Source organism: Nipponia nippon, unplaced genomic scaffold (assembly GCF_047370975.1).
Source record: "Nipponia nippon isolate SJK-2023a ecotype South Korea unplaced genomic scaffold, ASM4737097v1 scaffold_10, whole genome shotgun sequence".
NCBI classification, from domain to species: Eukaryota; Metazoa; Chordata; class Aves; order Pelecaniformes; family Threskiornithidae; genus Nipponia; species Nipponia nippon.
The window spans coordinates 36332714-36355513 of NW_028262291.1; the positions used below are offsets into that span (position 1 = coordinate 36332714).

A 22800-nucleotide genomic window follows, 5' to 3' on the forward strand; every position below is an offset into this window, starting at 1 on the left:
TTAAGTATCAGAGATATGGTCTGAAAGATAGGGTTAAGCACAAAGCTAATACAGTTAACCACAAGGCTAATACAGTTAAGGATATTCAGCTACCAAAAAATAAGATGGGGTACAACTGGCTAACTGACTAGGTGATAGTTTAGCAGAAAGGATCTTGGGATTATAATGGCTCACAAGAGGAACGTGAATTGTCAAATTGTGGTACTATTAAAAAGGGAAAACAAAACTCTGATAGATCAATAGAAGTATTGCTTGCAAGACAATCTACAATCTCTGTCTCAGTTAAGAACTGCATCTAGCTTTAGGCACTACAGCCCTTCATTAAAAATGTTCACTAACTGTAAAGAGTCAAGAAGAGTGAGAATGATGAAAAGCGTAAAAGTAGTCTCCGAGAAAAGAATGGAATTATTATGATTGTTTAGTCTAGAAAAAAGAAGGTTGATTGGGACACACAGTCAGTGTCATCAGACAATTATGAAAATTATGAAAAGCTTTCTAAGAGTAGGGATACCAAAGGAATGCAGAACAATTTTGGCTAGGGAAATTGTGTTTCTGTATTGGGAGATCTTTAAGAAAATTTGTTTTGAATGATACACATATAGTTGATACTGTCTTGAAGTGCAGAAATGCTTTGGATGACAATTTGAGTGCCTTTGCAACATCATGATTCTGTTACTCATTTAAAAGGCATAAAGTCCACTTTCTGTCCATTGTCCTGTTGATGGAAACAGCTGCCTATCCTTTTTTCCAGAGTGGAAGCACTTTCATGATTCCCAAATTTGTTGCTTTCGTGCCTGCCAGAAAATGGCTTGTTGATTGAGTTACACTAGTTTCTAGAGGCTATCATCTTGACATGAGGATGAAATTATTAGAATTTGAAATGCAGTTATTAAAAAGGTATTCTAACAAGCATGGGGGAAAAAAAGGAAGGGAAGTTAAGAACCTTCCAGCAGCAATGATAATACAACTTCTTAAAGGACTGCATAGAGGGTGATTTTATTTATTTTTTGACATATATTAAATTATTTTGGAAAAATATAGTACATTCACTTGATAGTGATACAATGTAAAAATAATATACTTTAAATGAAAGTCAGATGTACCTTTCTGGTACACTTATGTATTCTTGAAGTTTGTTATGGTAATGCTTAAGTGGGCTTAGAAGCTCTGCAAAGTGTGTAGCTGCTCATGCTTCTTCAATCATGCACTCTTTTGGAAAATTTAGCAGCTTTGGAAGAAACTCTTATTTTTTTTCCAACTCTACATCCTCTGAAATATTTCAGGAAACCCCTATTCTTGTGCATTTATCTGCTCTGCCTATATACAATCTTGTAAGTAAAAGTTCTACACTATTATGTAGATAATGATCAAAACAAATATTCTAGTTTTTTAGGTATTATGTCCTGAGAGTAGAATTTGTCTTTTCTGGATGGGAAGAATTTACTGTCTAGATGAATATATTAGTTATGTCCCAATATTAGAGCAAAATAGTGTGCCATGTATTTCAAAATAGTGTGCAATAAATTTAAGAATTAATAAATGTAATTCTTCTCTCATAAGAATTCTTTTGAAGTGTAAGACTAAAAGCGTTACAATCTTATACAAGGTAATACAATGCAGTGATTTTTTTGGATGTGATATCTATGACATGGAAAAGAGACTATTGCTTGCATCCTGACTTCTCAGAGACTCTAGATGGGTAAAGAATCATAGAACCATAGAATCATAGAATCATAGAGTCATTAAGGTTGAAAAAGACCCTTAAGATCATCGAGTCCAACCATTAACCTAGCACGGCCAAGTCCACCACTAAACCATGTCCTCAAGCACCACGTCTACCCTTCTTTTCAATACCTCCAGGGATGGAGACTCAACCACTTCCCTGGGCAGCCTGTTCCAATGCCTGACTACCCTTTTGGTGAAGAAGTTTTTTCTAATATCCAACCTAAACTTCCCCTGGCGCAGCTTGAGGCCGTTCCCTGTCATTCTATCGCTTGTTAGTAGGGAGAAGAGACTGACCGCCACCTCGCTACAGCCTCCTTTCAGGTAGTTGTAGAGAGCAATAAGGTCTCCCCTCAGCCTCTTCTTCTCCAGACTAAACAATCCCAGCTCCCTCAGCCGCTCCTCGTAAAACTTGTTCTCTATGCATAAAAGGAGTGGGACTGGAATGTATAGAAGGAGTGGGAATGTATAGAAGGAGTGGGATTTATTTCCTAGGATAGTTCTGAAGTGGATGAATTTGCAACAGGCAAAGTTGAAGCTAGTGGACAAAAATAAAGACATTCATTAGCACCTGAATATGAATCAAATAAATTTCTCTCTGATTTTGGCTAATTCAGTTAGCTTAATCTAAATACATAAGTTACTGCTGTGATGCAGCTTGGCAATATACGTTGGATCTAAAAGTATTTATGCCATGTAAGGTGTTGTGGTCTTTAGTTAAGCTTTTTCAAATGCACATAGTTGGTGCCACTTTCAAAATTACTTAGATGTTACAGCTGCTTGGAAATCAAGAAGAAAAAGGGCTAGATACACCAGGTTATTTTAGTACACAACATCAATTTTGATATTGATTCTATTGGACATCTAGACTTCAAATGCCTTTTGAATATGACTCCTATTTTTGACTCCTATTTTTTAAAGTATCACTGACATGCTCGTGAAAGTGCAACTGTTAATTTAGACTGTTTTCATTATTATTTCTATATTTTCTTATGCTTAGATTTCAGTTGTAGCATTCTGGACATATGATTTCTGCACATATTGTATTATCCACTAACACTCACATTAAAGCATTTGTCTAGGAATGTATGTTTTATTTTAAAAAACATATTGTAAGTTATATTTGCGAAATTGTAAATGGACTTCAACTATAAAGTTTTATGTACCAAAAATGTTCAACTGTAAGTAGATTCAGTACAGTACCATTAAGGTCCATAGCTGTTTATGAAAACAATGAAAACTGAAAACAATTGACATATTAAAACTCTAACCTATTTTTCTGAAAAAAAAAAAAAAAATTGGTCGTTTTTGAAAGAACTGACTTTTCAATAGATTTGAATATAATTTGAAGGATCTAACATCTTTCCCAGGCTCTGAAAGTCCTCTATAGATGTTTTCATTTCAGATGAAGGACTGAAGTTTTACATGCAAACAATTTTGCTTTCATTCATTCTAAACTGTTAACATTTCTTGTCTGTACATATCCATGCACATTTTTAAGCTGATAGGCACATGTAATTGTTTCCAAGCCATAGGTTCTCCCTTTCCTATTACATTTGCAGAACCAAAATCTCTTCTTGTAGTACCAAATAGAAGAAAGGCAGAATTAGGACATATATTTTGGAATGAAATAAAAAACATGATTCATTATGTATTAAGTTATGATATCCTGTAAGCCTGAAAAAGAGGTAATTTGGAAAAGAACATTCCTTTGCTGTGATTTATTCCATGTGCATTCTGTAGCTCCATTGCTGGACTTACACATGTTTTGAAGTTGCATTAGTTTTTCCAATATATTTGGGCACTTGTTAGTAACTTATCCTCAAAAACTCAAGTATTTTCTATACTTTTCCAAGAAACAGGATAGTTGGATGTGTGATGCCACTCTGTCTTCATCTTACCAAAAAAATGAGTAAATGTCAAGTAATTTGTGTCAGGTGTATGCTCCAAATGAAAGTCCATCAATCATTTTTGGCCCTTTAGTGCAATGATTATCATTTCAAAGACGCAGGAGGACATTAAAGATAATGGCTTTTCTGTTGTCTATTATCTCTAACAGACTTCACATAATTATTAACATGTGTTCTCATTTAAGAAGAGTGTCAATATTTTGAGTGAATTGCATTTTTTTAACTGAAAGGGATATGTCTGTCAGCAAGTTTTTTGTCCATCTAACTAAATGAGCAATTATAATTAATGAATTTTGTGTTTCCACAAGAAGGGCAGATATTGCAGAAAATGTTGGAAGCTTTGCAGGGTTGAAACACAATGACTGTCTTCAGCTGTCTGCATAAGATAATAAACAGTGTTCAAACTTGAGTGGAAGTAGTAAAATGCTAGTGCGTGCTCTTCCGAGGCACTCTCACTTTCTTCTTACTTTTTGTACTGCACTGAGAAGAATGAATATGGCATTTTCTTGTTTACCACAAAGCTCTGCAGTCATGTAGGATATGGAAAGTATCTGCAAAGGGTAAATACCTATTTTGTGGCTTTGTCTTGTTTTTACAGTTTTGATAGGAATAAAGATATTGAAATAAGTTTCTTACTAGCTCATTTCTTACCTCCTGTTTTATCCTGAGAAATTGCCATTTGCTTGTCCTTTAGCAAAAGGCTAAAAATAGTGGGGGTTTTTTAATCCAATTGCAAATAGGCTTACATGTCTCCTAAAATACTTTAAAAATATTTAAAAATACAAAGCTATGGTTCATCCGTATTCAATAAAAAATAGTTAAACTTGGCTCTCCTTTGAGTAGGAATAGAAGAGATAATGTCTAGTCTTAAGCTTCTGAAATTTCATTGGTAACTCTTGGGGTGTTTATGTAGAATGGCTTGAGGGGCATACTTACTTGCCTCTTGTGCAGGATATTCTTCTTCTGTTTGAACGGGGCTTCAGCAGACTGTTCACGGGTCCAGGCTGTTGACTTCACCATAAAAGTTAATGAGTGGGAATGGAGGGAAACACGGTGATATGCAGGACAGCTTTTTAGCTTATGGTTTCTCTCGATAAATTTAAATATTATGGAAAGAATCCATGCACCAGCAGGAGGAAGGATTTAGCTTTTAATCACTAAAGTAAACTGAATCTGTTCAGATTTCAGCACCAGTAAGTGTCCTGGACAAAATGTAGACATTACAGTTAGACAAAACAGTGAGGTCTGTCATATAATATTTAATGAAATACATTTCTGGCTACATTAGAGAAACACCTTTTAATGGGAATGACAGAATAATTTATGAATGTATTCAAGCTTCAGTATGTCTCCACTTTTAAATTAGATGATAAATATTTGAAAGATGTAGAAGGCACTTGTGTACAGCAAATCAAGTAACTTAATAACATTAAAAAATAGTCAGCGAACACCACACAGAGCACATAATGTTATGGATCAGTGAATTAAATGAATTAGCACCAGCAGTCACAATTTTGTCACTGAGCCAGAAGATGCTGCATCCATTACAACAATACATTCATAGTCTGGAGGAGCGACAGGCGGCTGGCAAACCCTGCCAGCTGGCATAGCAGCATCAACTGGCGTCAGCTGGGTTTTAGCTGCTTACCTGTCACTGCCAGCTACAAGCAAGTCCCAATATGCTGAGAGGTGATCAGTGATTTGTCTTTTAAAAGCACAGACTAAATAGTTCAATGCAGTCTTTACAAACTTTCATTTTATTTGCCTTATGGTTTTTATGACCTGGAAAAGTGCTGATTTTTTTGGGTCTCCTTTCCATTTGGAACTCACACACGTATTTAATTCCCTGTCAGTGACTTCCCCAGAAAAAACATAATTTGGGGCAAAATGAGTATCTCTGAAAATATGTTCTCTTTTTTACTACTGATTATATATTTTTGTTGCAAAATCTTTCAAATTACACATTGGTTTTAAAAATCTATTACAAAAGTCCTATGTAATACTTAGCATTACAACTGTGTTTTAGAGTAGTTTTATGCCCAATTTAAGCTATTCTGTTGTCTTGTTACTCCATTTTTGCTCTCTAATGAATAAAATATTAGCCTTCAGTTACAGATTTCAGTTGGTTGAAGCTGTTTCAGGTAGTCTGAGTCTAGTTTGATGCCTGATAATTGTGACCATGTGTACATTTGTCTAAAATGCATGTGAACATACAGTTAGTTGGCCATTTTAAAACATGAATCTCTGTTTTAGCTTTTAAAATTATACAGGGTCTTCTTTAAAATTTTTTTCACTAATCTTTTAAGGAGGAAGTCTTGCTTAGCAATGTGAGCGAGTTTGATCATATCTGGAGAATATATTAGCACTGAAAAATACTTTCATAGAATGATTTCAAATGTCATATTGTCTACAACAGCTATACTACGGAAAGGTTTTGCCTCAAACTAGGCATGTCTAATGGGGTTTATGACAACCTATGAATTTGCCCCTGAACAAGGTCAACTTGGAGGTCGGTGAATGCTATACAAATTGCATACTACTCAAGCCTGTAATTATCCCTGTAAGAAGTTAATGTGCTGCGGAGTTCAGCAAATTCATGTAAAGCTTCAGAAAGGACCATGATAAACTGAGCAGTTACTTACATTTGCTCTGAAAAATCACAGTCAACAGGATGCGATCCTTACAGAGTGTTCATTTATGATAACTTGTATCCAAATCATCTTGTCTGCTTATGTACTCAGGAGATAAAGAGCCTGAATTCCTTCTGATTTGAAGAAAACACTTTAAATAGTATTTCTTTCTTAATATCCAGCATATATGCTGTAAATATAGGCTGAAAAAAACTCTCAGGATAGATTTTACTTCCAATTTTGGCAGAAAATATGCAACATCTACTTTAACATAAGTTCATTAAGTGTTGAGTCCCCACAACAGGGACATAAAATATGTATTAGATCTTTCTTGAAGGCAACCTGTATTCCAACTTGTTCATGTATTGTCCAATTTCAGTACTCTATAAATAAGAACTAATGTTGCATTTTCAGGTGAAAATGTGGCTATCATTTCTCTCCTTCCTGTATTTTTCAAATACAAATCTACTTTTATATAGGTGAATGACAAAGTAGTTGCACAGTTAAATATTCCTAAATCCCATAAAACATAGGTAAGAAATATTTGTATGAGTTAGTATAAATTTTGTCAGTTAACTCTCTGTAATTTGAGCATCTATAAGAATTTTACAGGGATGAGGGATAACAATTACTTAAAGGTTTTAGTATTATTAAATATCCAAATATTAGTGCCACCAACTATTAAAATTAAATTTAGGTACATATAGATTAAATATTGTTCAGATACTAGGAACATAAATTTAGGGAAAACTTACATATTAGTTTTAATTTTACATATGAGTTAGTATTTTTAATAGTATTTGTTCATAAACACTATGAAGTAAGCCAACTGCTTGGATCTGAATATTTCTTTTTTTTTTTTAAGAACTTATGCCTGTATTGCATTTTGTGATGTGCTGCTGTCATATCTTCCTTATGACATTAACTAAAATCACAAATACCAACAGTCCAAACATTTTGGTTTTGACATTTCTAACATCTAAACTACACTTCTAAAATTCTGATGGTTTACTTTTCATTATTTATGGGCTGATCCACATCAGTATCACTAATTTCAACCAGTCAAAATAACTTCCTCAAGGCTTCCCTCCTTCCTTTTTCTTCTCCTCCCCCCACCCAACATCTGAAAAGATTACAATCTGAATGTCAGTATATTATACTAACAAGTGTCTGTTACCCAAAATGTGAACAAAATCCTCAAATCCTTGTGAAGTGTCAAGGGTGTAGAAAAAGCACATTCAGACAAGAGTGAAAGAAATCCTTTCAGTAGCCCCTAGTGTTCCAGGAATAGTGCTGAGAGGGCATGAGAAGACAATTCTCCAGTTCTCCTTGGTCAGGAATTGATCCTTTGTCAAAAAGATAGACTTAAATGTGTTCACACTGAAATATAAACTAGCAGACAAACTAAGGAACTTGTGATGTACTCAGAGTGTCTTAAATAGTTCTGCCCTGATCACCTTAAGGAGAAGGGGGAAAAAGTATATTCCAGAATAAATATTTGATGTGCGGTTTTTTTTCCTTCTTAATAGCATCCTACAAGTAAGGGGTGATGTTCTTTACTAGACCTAGTGAGAATTCAAGCTTACATTTATCCGGCATGTGTTAAGGTGCAGAGCACAGAGATAAGATGAAGGTCTTTCTGCCACATTTAGTTAGTAAAAGGTTTGATGTTTGGAGAGATGTTGAATTCAATTCACAAATTAGCTTCTGTCATTGATGTGAATGAATCCTTTGTAGAGTGTTCATTTGATCTCAGATCATTTTGCATCATCTTTCTAGATTATCAAATTGTTGGATGGAAAACGGTCTCAAACTGTAGGAATTTTAATATCCAGTTTGCACCTGGAGATGAAGGATATTCAACAAGGTAAGCGTTTCTTAAAGTTAATGTATCATATTGTCATGGATATTTTCTCATAGCCCCCTTCAGAGAATTTCTTACATTACAGAATTTGCTTTGAATATAGTCTTCTTTAAGATATCAGAAGAGTCATTCTTCCAGTATATTCCAGCATATGTAAAAGTTTCACCTAAATAATCAGAAATGAATTTAGGTACAACTCCTTCTGTACCATTTTGGTTCACATATCACTTTCAGTACAGTGTTTTCTCAAAACTGTTTCATATTCCTCCCCTACAGTTCCCTCCTTTTTCTTAAGCAAGTCTTCCACTGACAAAAATTAAATGGAGGGCTTATATATAAATCTTTTGTGCTTCAAACATGCAGTTGGTATTTGTTGAATGTTTAAATTTTGCTTCATTAGCACTATAAAAAGCACATCCCAAACTGATGCAGCTACCACATAGCAATCAGAAAGATGATTACTGGGTGGCTTTTTTCAAAGCGTAGGGCTACTCCATGTATAAATTCCATTACTGGCAGAAATTGTCTGAGTTTGCCAATACAGCTGTAGAGAAATACAGATTTTTCAGAACACTGGAGTAATTCAAATTCTGCTTATGTTCTGGATTTAAAAAGATATTGTTTAAGGATATTGTTTATTTCTTTTTCACATTAAAAAAAGGAAAATATTCACCATTTAAAACAACTGCTGGAAGAATTCAAGTTGATGTCTCCTTTTTGCTATTGTTTTCCCTCCATCACATGCAAATACTGGGGTGGGTGTTGAGATGCTGCTGGCATTGATTATTATTAATTTCAGAAAAGCCTTTGAGCATCTAGCACTTTAAAAGCACAAGGGCTTGCAGATGTCTCTTGGGATGGAGGGAAACAACAAAAAGAAGGAATAACTTTGTGCCTGCCAGTATTGTGTGAAAGGTATCAAATGAGATGGAAAAAAAATGCTATTACTAAAGGTCTGAATAATTTGCTGGCAGGAATTACAGCAACATAGGATAGGATAGCAGCTGTATTGTAAAAACTGGGTAGTATTCTTAAGTATCTTCAGAGATATTTTCATGTCTTTTTATTTTCCATGCCATGATGTTCTACTAAAATACAACATCTCTCTATCCATCTATCTATCAGTCGTTTGCTGTACTTCCATAGCTTTTGAAACCTTCTCACTAATTTATATGAAATTTAAAAGAAAAGAATAAGTCAAATGTTTAGGTACGGATACACTAGCATTTTAGCTTGAATCAGCAGTACACTTTTGAATCAAATCTACGAGTTGTCCCCTTTGCTGTGTTAGCATTGCAGAGCAATGCAGAACAGTCTTAGAGTGCACAAATATCCTTCAGTATTAAATTAAACGAGAAGATGTGCTCTAGGAGCACACCAGCAGTCTCCACCTGTAGCAGGCTTTAATTTCCACCGGATCAGATGAGAGATAGTTAAAACTCCCTGACGTGTATAGTGTGAACACTGGATCCTCAGTACAAGCTGTTGCTGTCTACAAATCCATTTCTAAAGACTACACTACTTGCAGTTGTAGACATAGCTAATGTAGTCCTACAAGTTTAATGAAAATTAGAGTCTTGGTAGAAAAGAGACAGCAAGACAAGCGCTGTCACTGAAGGAAAGTTTATAACTCATCAGCCTCTCTATTCTGAGGTAGCAAATGGCTGGCCTGTCACCACATGTGTTGCTCAAGGCGGCAAAGGGATATGCTGCTTCTTGCTTATGGAAACAGCTAGGAGATACAAACGGGATTTGGGAATACTGTTAGTGGAACTTTTTTTTAAAAATATATTACAAAGCAGGATGAGTGACTAATCCAGATCTGTGTGCAGAGACCATCTAGGGAAAAAAAACAGTTCAGCAGACTCAGGGAAAACATCTGTTCTGTAGAGAGGATCTTTAGAAATGCATACTACAATGAAGACAACAGTAGAATTATGCTTGTTTCTCTTTTAGTGTGTGTTTATCCCCTAGTATTTTGTTCAATTTAAGTCTGTGCACAGTCCTGCCTATCAGCAGACAAATTCTTTGAAGACTGCTATAGTCAATGCACTGGAAGAAAAAAAGATCATAACAAGCTAAATAGCTCACACCACCTAACCAAAAAAGTGTATGATCATTGGGTGATGAACGTCAAAGTTGGTTGGTTTTTTTTTTTACGAAGTGAAGTTACAAAGAGCTACCTCTAAGAAACATGAAAATTAAGCACTCTTCCCTTTTTTTCAAGCCAGTTTCCATTGCATAATTCAGTATGTGAAAGACAGGGAAGAGAAAAGTTAATGGTCTTTGGCAGCTTGCAACAAAGAATGAAGAAACGTGAAGCAAAAGAAAGTCAAAATGAAAAATAAAAAGATATCTAATTTTATTTCAGGTTTTTCTGACTATGTTTGTTGAAAAGCCATGTAGAAATGAATTTACTGTCTATGTATAGTGTACCGGTTACTCTACCTTAAGTAGCAGTTACAGAAATACAGATACAGAAAAACTGTCTTCAAGTGAACTGCCCCATGCATACAGATGCATGCAAAATTGTAGAGAAGACAAAACAAGAGTAATCACAAGAAAAATTACATCCTTCTTTAAAATAGTGTGAGATTTCTGCATCTATAGGATTACCCTCTCAAATTAAAGTAGATAGCTTCACAGCATATTCTGTAGGTAGCTCAGCAGTGCAAAACAAGCAAGTGACCATATCTGGCACCCAGATGTTTCAGTTTGCATTTGATAATGAGCCAGCTGCCACGCTTCAGGAAGGGAATCTCCCACATATGTTTGAGAGAGTGAAGTTCATCCTTTGCAGATAAGTTTAAATTCTTTCTGTAGTTGAGTACAGTCTAGGGAGAAGACAATGTAAAACTGAATAATTATTTTGGCTAGTGTTGGTATTATGTGATGCAGAGGGAAAGTTAACATTGTCATGCTGCACCTGTCCTAATATTCAGCTTTTTGGTAGGTGGGAGAGGAGGAGAAATCCTAGGTGCTGTAATATTCTGAGAACACTAACAAATTTTATTGGTGAATCTGGTACTGAAGAGGGTAATATAGTTTCTGATTAGACTGCTATTAATGATATTCATTTTCTGAGCAGAAGAAGCAGATAGAAAATCTGTCTGTCTCAGTAAGCTATATAGGATCTGTATTTATATTTAAAAATCAAATAACAATAATCAAATTGTGCATAGGTTTGAGATTATTTTCAAGGCTGCCTTTTTTAAAAACCTTTATAAAGAAGAGATGAGGAATAGTGGAGAACAGCTGTTAGGTAAGGAACATGCTTTAACATTCCACACTTAGAGAAGTACTCTCCATTTTGTATCAATGCACTTCTGTCTTACTTTTCCTATCATTGTTCAGCTGAAGTATTACAGCTCAAGAGACTAACTTGTGGCTCAAGACTACTTGTTTGGCTTTGCTGTTGAAATATTACAATTTACTCCACAGTGAGGTGTTTCAGGACTGTTTCTAATGGGAAATGCAAAGACCCTCTGTGGGTACTGATCCCAACTTTTTACAGGGCCACATTGCAGTCACTCAGGCAGTTCCCAGTATAGTAGCTAGCAATAGCAGTATACTGGAAAATAGATTATAATACTCTTTTCTGCAGCGTACATCATCTGTGCCAGCTTCCCATGAGCTACTGAGATCTTCGTGCAAGAGTAAACTGGCAAAATTGCGGGGCAGCCCAGAAGAAAAAAAGTTTTAGTTACAGAAAATGGGATGTAGATAAAATGTAGATGCCTATGTCCAAGAGAGTGATTCTCCCAAATCCCTCCCTACCTCTGTAGTACCTGCATTTTGCCACTAAAATTGCGGGGCACCAGAAGTTCTGCTTCTGTACATTGCTGGAAATAGTTCACTGATACCCCTGATTTCCATCAGGGTGCATTAACTAGATGGTCTCACATGCTGGTATATTTTCCTTGGGACCAAATCTGTAAGATGTGGTAGATCACACCAGATGCACACTTTATAGCTTATTGCACTCTTTGTGGCCAATAAAGTGCCATATTACTCCATGCAGAACATCTGCATGCTTTGCTAGTACATTTACCAAGGCAAGAGTTTAACACTGTAGCACTGCAATGCTGACAGAACTTAGCCTATATGGCAGAGGAGAATTTAACACTGATCCTTGGCATTGAGACTATTTCTAATGCTAATTTAGTATTTTTTTTCTTTCCTACATTTTAAGCAATTAGATATAATGTCTGAGACTCCATTTATTAAATCATAGTAGCACTGGCCAACCTCTAATAGCACGTATGGGAACCTGGTATGTTTATTGTGCATTTGGAACATTCTTGTGTTCACCAACAATGTAAATGCAGAGGCACATTAAGCTTTGAAAATACTGGAGAAATTTATTTGATCGCACTTAGATGGGATGGATTAGAATAGATTTTGTTTAAAAAGCCTAGGTCATGCCATCTGCTTTTTTAGATTCACCTTCATTATTGGGTTTTTTTTGGTTGCTCCTCAAATGTGGAATATATTTTTATTATGGTGCCACAGTAATGATATTCTGATGGTGAGCAATGCAAATAACTATCATGCCACTCTGCATCAATTTTTTTTGCATGGCATTGTAGGAGGGAACCAACTTTCTAGAAAGAGCACAGTTACGATACTATTGTACAATGCCAGTCAACCAGTTGAAAACTGTTTGATTGGTCTTCTCCAACTGTGATTTACCCTCCATTGTCACCATATTGGAGTAAATAATTAGAATGTGAACAGCAGATGAACTCACTCAGACTAATTTTCAGTTCAATAATAATTCTAATTCTATATTATGTTTCTAATAATCCTGGGATTTCTGTGTGGTCTTCCTCTAATGAGAGGCCATAGAAGTTATATAAATAGGTTGCATTGTCTTAGTGCAATTTATGGTTTATGGCACATCTGAACTTTAGAGAACAGTATCATTGTTAACCAGGCAATTTTCTTAGCATCTGAAAGACTATGTTTTATATGTATAAGGCAAACTATTCCAAAGCAATTCTAATCTGTAGACCTTAGTGTGCTCAGAATTTCTGAATCCCAATGTGTTTTAACCATACCATGCAGCACAAATAGCTTCACAGTTCCTTTCTCTATTATATTTTGGAAATACTTCTGGATAAAGATAAATGCTTTGGAATATTTCTTACTTGCACTATGTGAAAAGAGTTTTATTGGGTTTTCAGCTGAAATATTTTGCAGGATGGAAGTGTAGATTATAAAGGTTTAAAAACTGTTGTTTCGAAGGTGTGTGACTTTTCCACCTACACAGGATATTACATGTATGCATTCTATATATATTGTACACTATGCATAAAGTATAGAGATAGCTGCATTCCCATCTCAGAAGTTGGGAAACAATTTTCTTTAAAAGTTATTTTCTTTGTTCTGGAAAATTCACAACATAGATACATTTTTGTGAATCTGCCTTGGGCATCCAGCCTGATATGGGTCGGTTAACATTAGTGCCAGAGTCTTTTGTTCATGACTTCTTGCAAGATTTGAGCTTTCTTAGTCTTCTAAACCTACATCGTGCCCATGGTGCTTCTTTGTAATGTATATTTTAGTGGGTTTTTTTGTTACATGATAATTAAATACTGGAGAAAACCTTTAAATAAGTTTAGAACATACCAATTTGTCAGAAGTAAACCAGAGCGATTTGGATATTTTAGGCAGTTTTGCCAAGTAGGGATTTGTATTTGACAATCGTCATTTTCTAATTGACTAGATCAGTCACATTTTAATTTAAATTTCCCAGTGATGGGTTTCATGTTCCCATGAAATCAAGCCTTACTCAGCAGAATGTACTATATAAAACAATGAAGTGCTTCCAGGTCAAATAAATGTAAGCTCTTTTTATTTAAATCACATATTTCTGTTTTATCATTAGGGAGCAGTTAAGGCGATTTCTTCATATTTCATAGTTTAATTGCCACATTAAGTGGTTTGATACTGCTGAATATATGTAAGCTCTGTCAGCAGGACTTAAATTCTGGTTTAACCAAAATGTGTTTAGTAGGAGTGAGGCTGTATATCAGAGTCAGCCTTAGGACTGTTGGTATTTAAGCTGGTTAAGAGAAGTATCTTTTCCATACTTAAACTCTAGGTTCTATGGTTGTATGTAGACTGCACACAGTATGCTTTAAATTCTCAGCTTTTCTTTGGTTTACATTTTTAAAGTGATAAAACAGAGTATGTGAAAAATCTGTGTGGTAGGGAATCTGTCTTTTACAGTTAGATTCATTTTTAAAAAGTGAGTCTGTTAAAAACCTTTGGTACAAGTTTATATTCGAAGCAATACTCTTAGTATGTGAAATGTAGTTGGCAAGTATTTTTATGTGTGCCTGTTAGTTTGAATGCATGATGCTGATCTGTTTTTTGTCCTAGCTGACGGTTATTATATCCTAATGGGTGCAACCCTGCACTAATGATCCTTGTGTATATAAATTCTTCTTGTTGTGAGCAGACACCATAGGCCACATAAAAATGTTTGCCTCAATTTCCCTGCAAAAAAGGATCTCAGAAACCAGACTTGGCCAAGTAACAGATTTTTTAAAGGTAGAGGAACCCAATAAAATTACCAGCTTTTCACAGCATGAGTCTACTTCCTTTCGACATATTGTGAGGTGTAGGTGAAATATTCTAACTGAACTGACAGTGTAAGGAAGACAGCTAACTACAAAGCAAGATAAAAGTAAAAACCACCGGTGATGATTGATATTGTAATAGCTATTAATTGTTTTGGAGCCTCTTTTGTAGATTTATGATACTTCACCTATATTACTTACACTTATGAGAGTCTTGATATAATGAGATTTAATGCAGTATAGTATCATGGTTAAATTCACTGTATCAGGAAGAACATTTTGAAAAACTTATCAAGGTTTTTATTCATTTTAATTATGTTAATATACATATGATTAAAACTGGGTTTTGTTTTTCACAGAAAAATTAAGAAGCTTTTGTTCCTTGTGACTCTAAGTAAAAAGTAAAATAATTAGTTTTTTAGATGTAGTGTAATTTTTTTTCAGCTACCCCAGTTCAAATTAATTTACACAACATACTGTGAATGTATAGCACATGCTGTATTTTAAGAATATGAAGAATACTAAGACACCTGTGAATTTGGGGATTTCTTCCAGCTTTTCAAAATCAATGCTTCTCTTTAAAAAAATGGGCCAATCTTCATAATTTTACATGTTTTCATGTCACTTCTACTCCAAGTGTGTATGGTATTAAGTTTGATCAGCTTGAATGAAAAAAGATATAAGGACAAAGATAAAAATATTAAAATACATAAAGATGAAATAAAGGAGTCTGTGTGGATTTTGGCAGTAATTCTGACTTTTTGGGAGTATGTCTACATACATTAACATCCTAAGATGTCCAGCTATCATTGAATTGAGTAATATGGCTAGATTTTTAACTGCAGCCTGTCTGCATGGTCATTGCCAACAACAGCAGGACAGGTTGCATAGCAAGTAAATCAGAAAATATTTTCTTGGTACTTTTATACAATCACATACTTGTCTAAAAGAGAAAATAATTCATATGAATGTCTCTTAATACTGATTATTATTAATTCTGTTAAAAATGTGTTCATTTATCAGATTGTATTTTATTAGTTTAATCTCAAACATTTTTTGCTTTATCATGTCACTTCAAAACAATGCTGATTTGTTAGAACTGGTGTTGAGTACAGAAACACAGATAAGAAAATACAGCATTAAAAACCACTTTATGATTTTGGGGCCTTTTTTGTGACAAATCTCTGACTGAAAATTCAAGTGAGATGTACAAATCTTGATATTCTTATTAAAGTGTTCTTTTTTTCAATCTACTTCCTCTCATTGTACTAGCTCTGTACCTAAAAAAATCTACTATTAGTTACATGTTTTGCATTTCTGGTACAAGTTCAAATTACCTCCAGTAAGTTGCTTTTCTAGATAACTCTGAACAAATAAGTATCTCCTTGTAAGCAGATTTTGGAATATTCCAAAATAGGATGAAAGTGAAACCACAAGGGGAAATTTTTGAACTCAATATGCATATTTTAAAATCTTAACAATTTTGGACTGTGAAACCAATTTTCCAATAAATTTTCCAATCTCTTTGGTTCTTTTGAAGTTTCATTGGATAACACAGAAGATAATGCAACTCATGGAACCGTCTTGCAAGAGCCAACAGATGATCTCATAGATTTGATCCCTAATGATTTTTCTTTAAAGAAAAATTTTTGTCAAGCTCAGTTGTTTGGGCTTTATATTTAGTTACACTCTTGAGCTTTTTTTGAATCTTTCCAATAGGACAAAAATAGTTGGAGATGCTGCTTTTTTTCACTGATACTGTCTTCTGTATAATTCTTAACTTCTAACCAAGGTGTAATGTCAACAGATGGAATCATAATTGACAGGCAAAATTTTAAAGCATTCTAAATGTCATTGGACCTTTTAATAAAATTAATTAGCCTGCCACAGAGAAAATTTACTAGCCTGCTGGTTAATTTCACAATGTAAAATCATGGGGTAGTGGAAGAGCAGGCGAAAGCTTATTACTTTTAAATAATTATTTAAAGATGTGTGCCTTGCCCCTTTCAAACATGGATTGCAAATGCAACAAGAGCTTTTAAAATCTTTTAAATTCACAAGCAGTCAAGTTTCCTTTGAAGAAATATAGCACAGTTGAAATTAAAAGTTTTCAGGTACTAGCTAATGATGAGTCACTGGTTATGTGGAAAATTGGTAGAGACCTTAAGCTTGATTCTTTTAGGATTAATGTTCCCAGTAATATTTAAACATAAGTCAGGAGTTCAGAAATTGTGCCCAGTCCCATTATGAATTGTGATGAAATGCTGTTTTCAGAAGAATTAAACATCCAAAGTTATTTCTATTCCATTGTGCATCTCTTAGCTTCCTGGAATCTAACATTAGAGAGCATTAGAAAGCACCGTGAACCAATCCTATTTAGTTTTCAGAAGAGTCCCGATACACTGCCTAAATTGTAATTTGCAAATGTTGGAAACACCTAATACCACATATTCCAAATGTAGTAACATTTGGAACTAAGTCAGGAAACATTTTTGGGACTTTTCATTTTCGGTAATGAGGCATAATTAATCATTGAAGAGTATACTTTAGGTGTCTCTGTGTGGTGCTTAAAAGTATTTATCTGGAAATTGTCATGTGGGTAGTTTCCTAGTGGATAAAGCTAACTCAAATGTGAACTGCTCTATGAAGATACCTTAAAAATCTGTAGCACAATCTTTTGTGCTTGCATATTTGCAACTTGCAAATCTTGCAAGTTTGTCTACCTGTCTACTTCCCAAGATTGCTAGCCCCAAGACAAGCAGATCTCCCTGTTTTCACATGTCCCTGCTCTCCCATGCACACAGGGAGACCTAAATAGACTAACTCTCAATTTCTTCCTATCCAGCCTTCTAAGCTACCATGAAATCTGTGCTGTTCATTGTCTGGTATCAATTGTTCTCATGTTCTGCTGCCTGGCCAGCTACGCAGTGAGCTGAGTACCTGGCAGGTCATATCTTTGACTGCTGAGTATACTGCAGAGGAAAAGTAGAACTCCATTCGTCTAAGACAGAGTTTATAGTAAGTTCTTGCGTGAGCACTGTGACTTGAAGTCAGAACAAAAATAAAATGCTGAAAATAATAACATACTAACTGGATACAAATATGTCCTTTAGCTAGGTGAGATCTTTTTAGTACATTTCTCAGAAAACAGAATTAACTCTTAAGTATGTTTTCTAGCATCTAATTTGTGATTGTATTCTATACAGCTATACTGTGTGTTGATGACTCCGTAGTAGATCTGGAAACACTGGAAGCACTATATGAAAATGTAAGTAAGCTGGGGTAAAGCTGTGGTTAATCACCATAGTATTTCAGACACAGAATAAGTAAAGTGTTATTTAATGTTGTCATTTTAGACTAGAGACATTATATTTAAAAAGTCTTTAGGGAATTTAACAGTAATAAAATATGTAACATAAAAAACTACCCATTGACATGTTCTTACTGGCTTAGTTCTTAAATGTCAGAAATTTAGAACAGTGGAGTGCCTTTGGAATCAGGTTAAAATGTAACAAAAGGCATAACATCTAGCAGTGTTCTCTCCTGAACTGCCTGAAAAATATTGTCCTTACTTAAGGCTTATTTTGTGCTAACATGCTGAATTTTTCTCATTCAAGATGTAAGTGGCTAAAACAGTTAACTCAGGCTAGTGCATTGCTGTCCTTACCCGGGTTGCTCTGTAGACTACGTATATAGCATTCATGAACTCTGTGACTCTGAAGTTGCATGAAAGAATACATTTACACTTGGCGGTAGAGATATCAGAGCTACTTCTCCCACCTAAACTGTGTGAAGCATCCTATAGCAATATTTGCAGTGCAGTGCTCTACAAGGATGCTCTGCTTTGTGGCAATAGGTAGTAAATGGCACTGCAAGGCACTGAAGGAATTTATCATGGATCTTTATGCCTCACTCTTTTGCATAGTCTAAATGTTTCCCAATGAAAAATACAATTGTTACTTGCAGACAAACAGGTAAATTAGTAATTTATTAATTTGTTACTATTTAGGTATTAATCACTTTATATTAATTCACTCAGAGAGCACAAAAGGATGAACTGGAGAAAATCCAGCAATATTATCAGACTTCAAAAGAGGAAGAACTGAAGCTTCTGGATAAACCAGAACAGTAAGATTTTTTTTTTTTTAATATTTTACTATTATATAGTATAATCCTTTGCTGATATGTTAAAAGGGATCTTGAGACATAATTTTTGGTAGCTAATTTTTAACTTTTTTGTGTATTTCAAGGTGTGATGTAAACTTTGCCTTTATCACATAACTTTTTTCAGACATGACAGATTTTATTACGTCAACTTGGACCACCAGAACTGATAAAATATGTAGCCTTGAACCAATAAAAATTTCTGTTCCCATTTTCACGTTTTTAAAAGGCTTATCCTTCCCTTAGGGCTTTCAGGGCTAAATTAATGTGTCATAAAGCACAGCCAGACTGATTTTGGTTGTTGATTATTTGAAAGAACTACACAAGCAGCGAGCTTTGGTGAGTCCTGTGAGAAAGACACAATGTGCACTCCGGCCATGCCAATTGAAGACATACAAGGCTGATTCCGCAGTTCATCTCCTGTGACTGTTGTGGGCAGTGGCAACTGTTAGGATGAAAAACTTCTGAAGTGTTGCTCCTTCTGTTGTAATAAACCTTAGACCAATGTGAAAATCACAAGAATCTGTGAGCAGAATGGTAATCCTGAGTTTTATTTTAGTGTGTACATTTGATTTCAGATCTTGGCCTACCGGCGGTGTTTGTCTTCTGCTAGTTTGCTACTTTTCCCTTTGTACTTCCATCCTCTTCTAATCACAGTCTGATTTCCTGCCCTGAGGCCTCTCTGCCATCTTGCTTTTTGCCTCTTGTCTGTTTTTATCTTTTCTGCTGTCTTTGCTGTAAGAAAGGGTAGGGGGAGGAAGAACTGAAACAGCAGAGATAGTATATGATTGGTTGATGTCAGAAGTATTACATTTTCATACCTTTTTTCCCCATTAAAATGTTGGTGGTGAAGAGCAGATTTTTTTTTCTCTTTCTCCTAACACAAGGCAGCTAAATACTCATTTGTGACGGTCCACTAGGGAATAGGTTAATGTTGGGAGATGAGGCTATCATGCTTACTCTTGATTAAGAGTGGCTATTATTCTTGAGTAAGACTTAAGAAGACAAATATCTGTGAAGTGTATATACTAGCTTGTTCTTGCATCCCATAGCCATGGCTTTCATTGCATTGGCTTGGGGCATAAGAATACATTGTGTGAGTAGCTGATGCTTTCCAGAGCTTGACCCTTTGGCAATCTGTTTGCTGTATGTCTGAGTGAAAGAAATATTAATGCATTTTATGTTCTGGAGAATACGAATCTTGTAGAGCTCTAGAGTTATAAAAGGTTGTCTGTTTTTGTAAATTATAGTGGAGAGAGGTTGATCTTAATTAAACACAAAGCTGGATTTATGCTGTCATTGTTCCATAATTAAAAGTAAAGAACTGTAAATAAAGCAGCTATGCCTGATCGTTCAGAGTGAAATAGTAGTGTCAAAGACAAAAGCTACTTTTTATCAATTATTACTCTTTGTGTTCTCTCTGCAAGTCGTAATTATCCCATTTTTACCCTATTATTAAACTACATAGGTTAAGAAAACTAGCTTTTTAAAATGTTGCCTCAAGAGGGAAACAATTTGCTGATGATGCACTTACGTGAATTTTATTGAACCTTCAAAATAATGTCCTTTCTGAAAACTCAATAGATCAGGTGCTGCTGGTTTTGTTGTCTAAGTCAGCCTCTAAGTCAATCTAAATGCAGAACTGGAGATTTGTTGGAACTGTACTATGCATATTAACTCCATAAAAGGTTAAAGACAGAAAAGTGCTAAATTTGTATGTGTGATTAAAAATATTTGCTACAGGGCGTAAGCCTCATGTATTTTCTTTAATGAGGGTCAGAACAAAAGTGCAAACTAAACCATTTATCAAATGGTTGCAAATACTAGCAATAGGCATTTATATAATGAAACCATTGATGTGAATTCACTGAAGTCTAAAGGAAACCTTTGCCATTTTTAAATGCTTGGATTACCAGGCAAATAGAAAGCTTTAGTGGTATCACTGATGCTCTCCTGCACATGTGATTTTGATTTGTTTTGCTGGCTTGTTAAATTTGCTATTGTTGGCACAAACTGTAAGTATCACAGCAACATGACAATACCCCCCTAAATTGTGCTTCATGATAAGGGTTGTTAAAATGCTAATATTCATTAACATGATAAAGATTTATATGCACAATTGGCCACAATTGGCAGCTTTGCTAGCAGGATACAGATGCTTTAGCTAGTTTCCAAGAAGACCCTTTCAGTTGTAATATAATCTCTGTGAAGTCCTCTCTACTGTGAAAGAAATACTAATGAAGGAAATAGTAGCAAAATATGGTACTGAGCTTTCCTGTTTTGTATGCAGTTTGAATTGAGGAAGTAGTGAACTATTGATAATTGCTGTCCAAGTAATGCCATTTGCTTCTCTTTGAAGACAACTTTCCTTTGACTTCAGTTTAAATCCTGCTGGTTTAATTAGAAGCTTGCAGAATTAGATACACTTTTTCCCAAAAAATTTATTTCTAAATTTTATATTCTTCAAATGCGGATAAATGTGAACTGATAAATAGTTTAACTCTGTAGAATCAGCCTTCTTTGTCTATCTTCTGGAAGAAAGTTCTGTTACACTAACAACATGGTAATATGCCTGGCTTGAAAGTACTCTTAAGTCCTTTACTACAAGATTCTGGTAGGATAAGGGTTCTCAAGTAAATGCATTTTTTATTTACAGTTTCTGCAGGAGAGGAGTTAAATGGACCTCACAGAGATGAACAGCAAATTCTCTATGTTTACTTTAGGCCATAAGAAGCGTAGCAGTGAGAAACCCATCAAAAAGCTATGTCACAGTCATATCATCGTTACTTTAAGTCAAAATCATACTTTTCTCAGACTAAAATTACAAAAATGACTGAACTAAGAATATTCTTTTCTCTCCAAAAGTTTTGTCCACCTGAATTGGTGGTTTATCTTTGATAACCGCAGGTTCATGCCTTGACTTTGTGTTTAGTAACTACATTTGTAGTCACTGAGATTCCTTTTTGTGACAGATTTCAGTTGTAAGTGTTCTGTCTGGATATTTACATTGAATACTTTGAATTCCACAATCTGGAGACATTTTCTTTTTATTCTGATGCTCTTTTAACTTTCGGCACAATTACGTTGTATTCCAATGACCAGCAGTGTAGAAGATAGTTCCCTTTTCAAGGGAAGGCAAGAATATGTGTCATTTGACTTTTTAAATTTAAACTTTTAAAATGCATGTATGTTAGAACTTTAGTGAAGCAGTTTGGGTTTTTCTTTCTTTTGTTTCTCTCACACAAAGTGCAAAGTATCCTCTTTTTTTCCTGGCAATACCATTCATTCCCAATAGGAAGCATTTTTATTAATACCAGCTTGGCATTTCTTTTTTTCCCACTGCTTAAGTGTAAGAGCCAAGCCAGGCCTCCCCAATCCTTCTCTCACAGTAGATTTTTTCATCAGGCAAGAAAGAAAAAGAAGGAAAAAAAATTATATTCCAGTTAAAACATAGTATATCACACCAGCCACATGTGGATTTTGCTGATTTTTTTGACAGTCACTACATATTCAGCAAAGCATTGCGTGCATGAGAAATTTATAAAGTGGATTTGAAGATACTGATATTATTTATTATGAAAAAGAAATAATTTGGAGAAATCAGATGTATTGGCTTAAATAATTAAAATAAATTTAATAAGAATTCAAGCTAATAATGGCTCATAGAATTTCCCATAATTCAGTGAGGTAAAAAATCTTTACGGCATTGCGTTAAGGGGGATCTAAGGATATCTGTAGACAGATTAGAAGAATGTTTCTAAAGTGATATTGGAGCAAAAGACAGCTTGTTTCTGGATTTCAAGAAAGCATGTGTATCACTGAAATCCTAGACTCAAAAGTCACAAAGCAAATTATGCAAACCCTATTATTATAAGAAACGCTAAAGCTTCTTTTATTATTTAGCCAAGCTTTTACATTTTAAA

General features: G+C 34.8%; 1 protein-coding gene across 5 annotated transcripts in view; it reads left to right on the plus strand.

Annotated features, from left to right (window-relative positions):
• FMN1 (formin 1) overlaps positions 1-22800 on the plus strand; it is a 188407-nt gene that overhangs the window by 96592 nt on the left and 69015 nt on the right. For all 5 annotated transcript variants that reach the window (XM_087746611.1, XM_087746613.1, XM_087746612.1 and 2 more), the window contains 3 exons: positions 8042-8129; positions 17920-17981; positions 18753-18841. In XM_087746611.1, coding sequence (XP_087602737.1) covers positions 8042-8129; positions 17920-17981; positions 18753-18841 — 239 coding nt within the window. The remainder of the gene's footprint in view (positions 1-8041; positions 8130-17919; positions 17982-18752; positions 18842-22800) is intronic.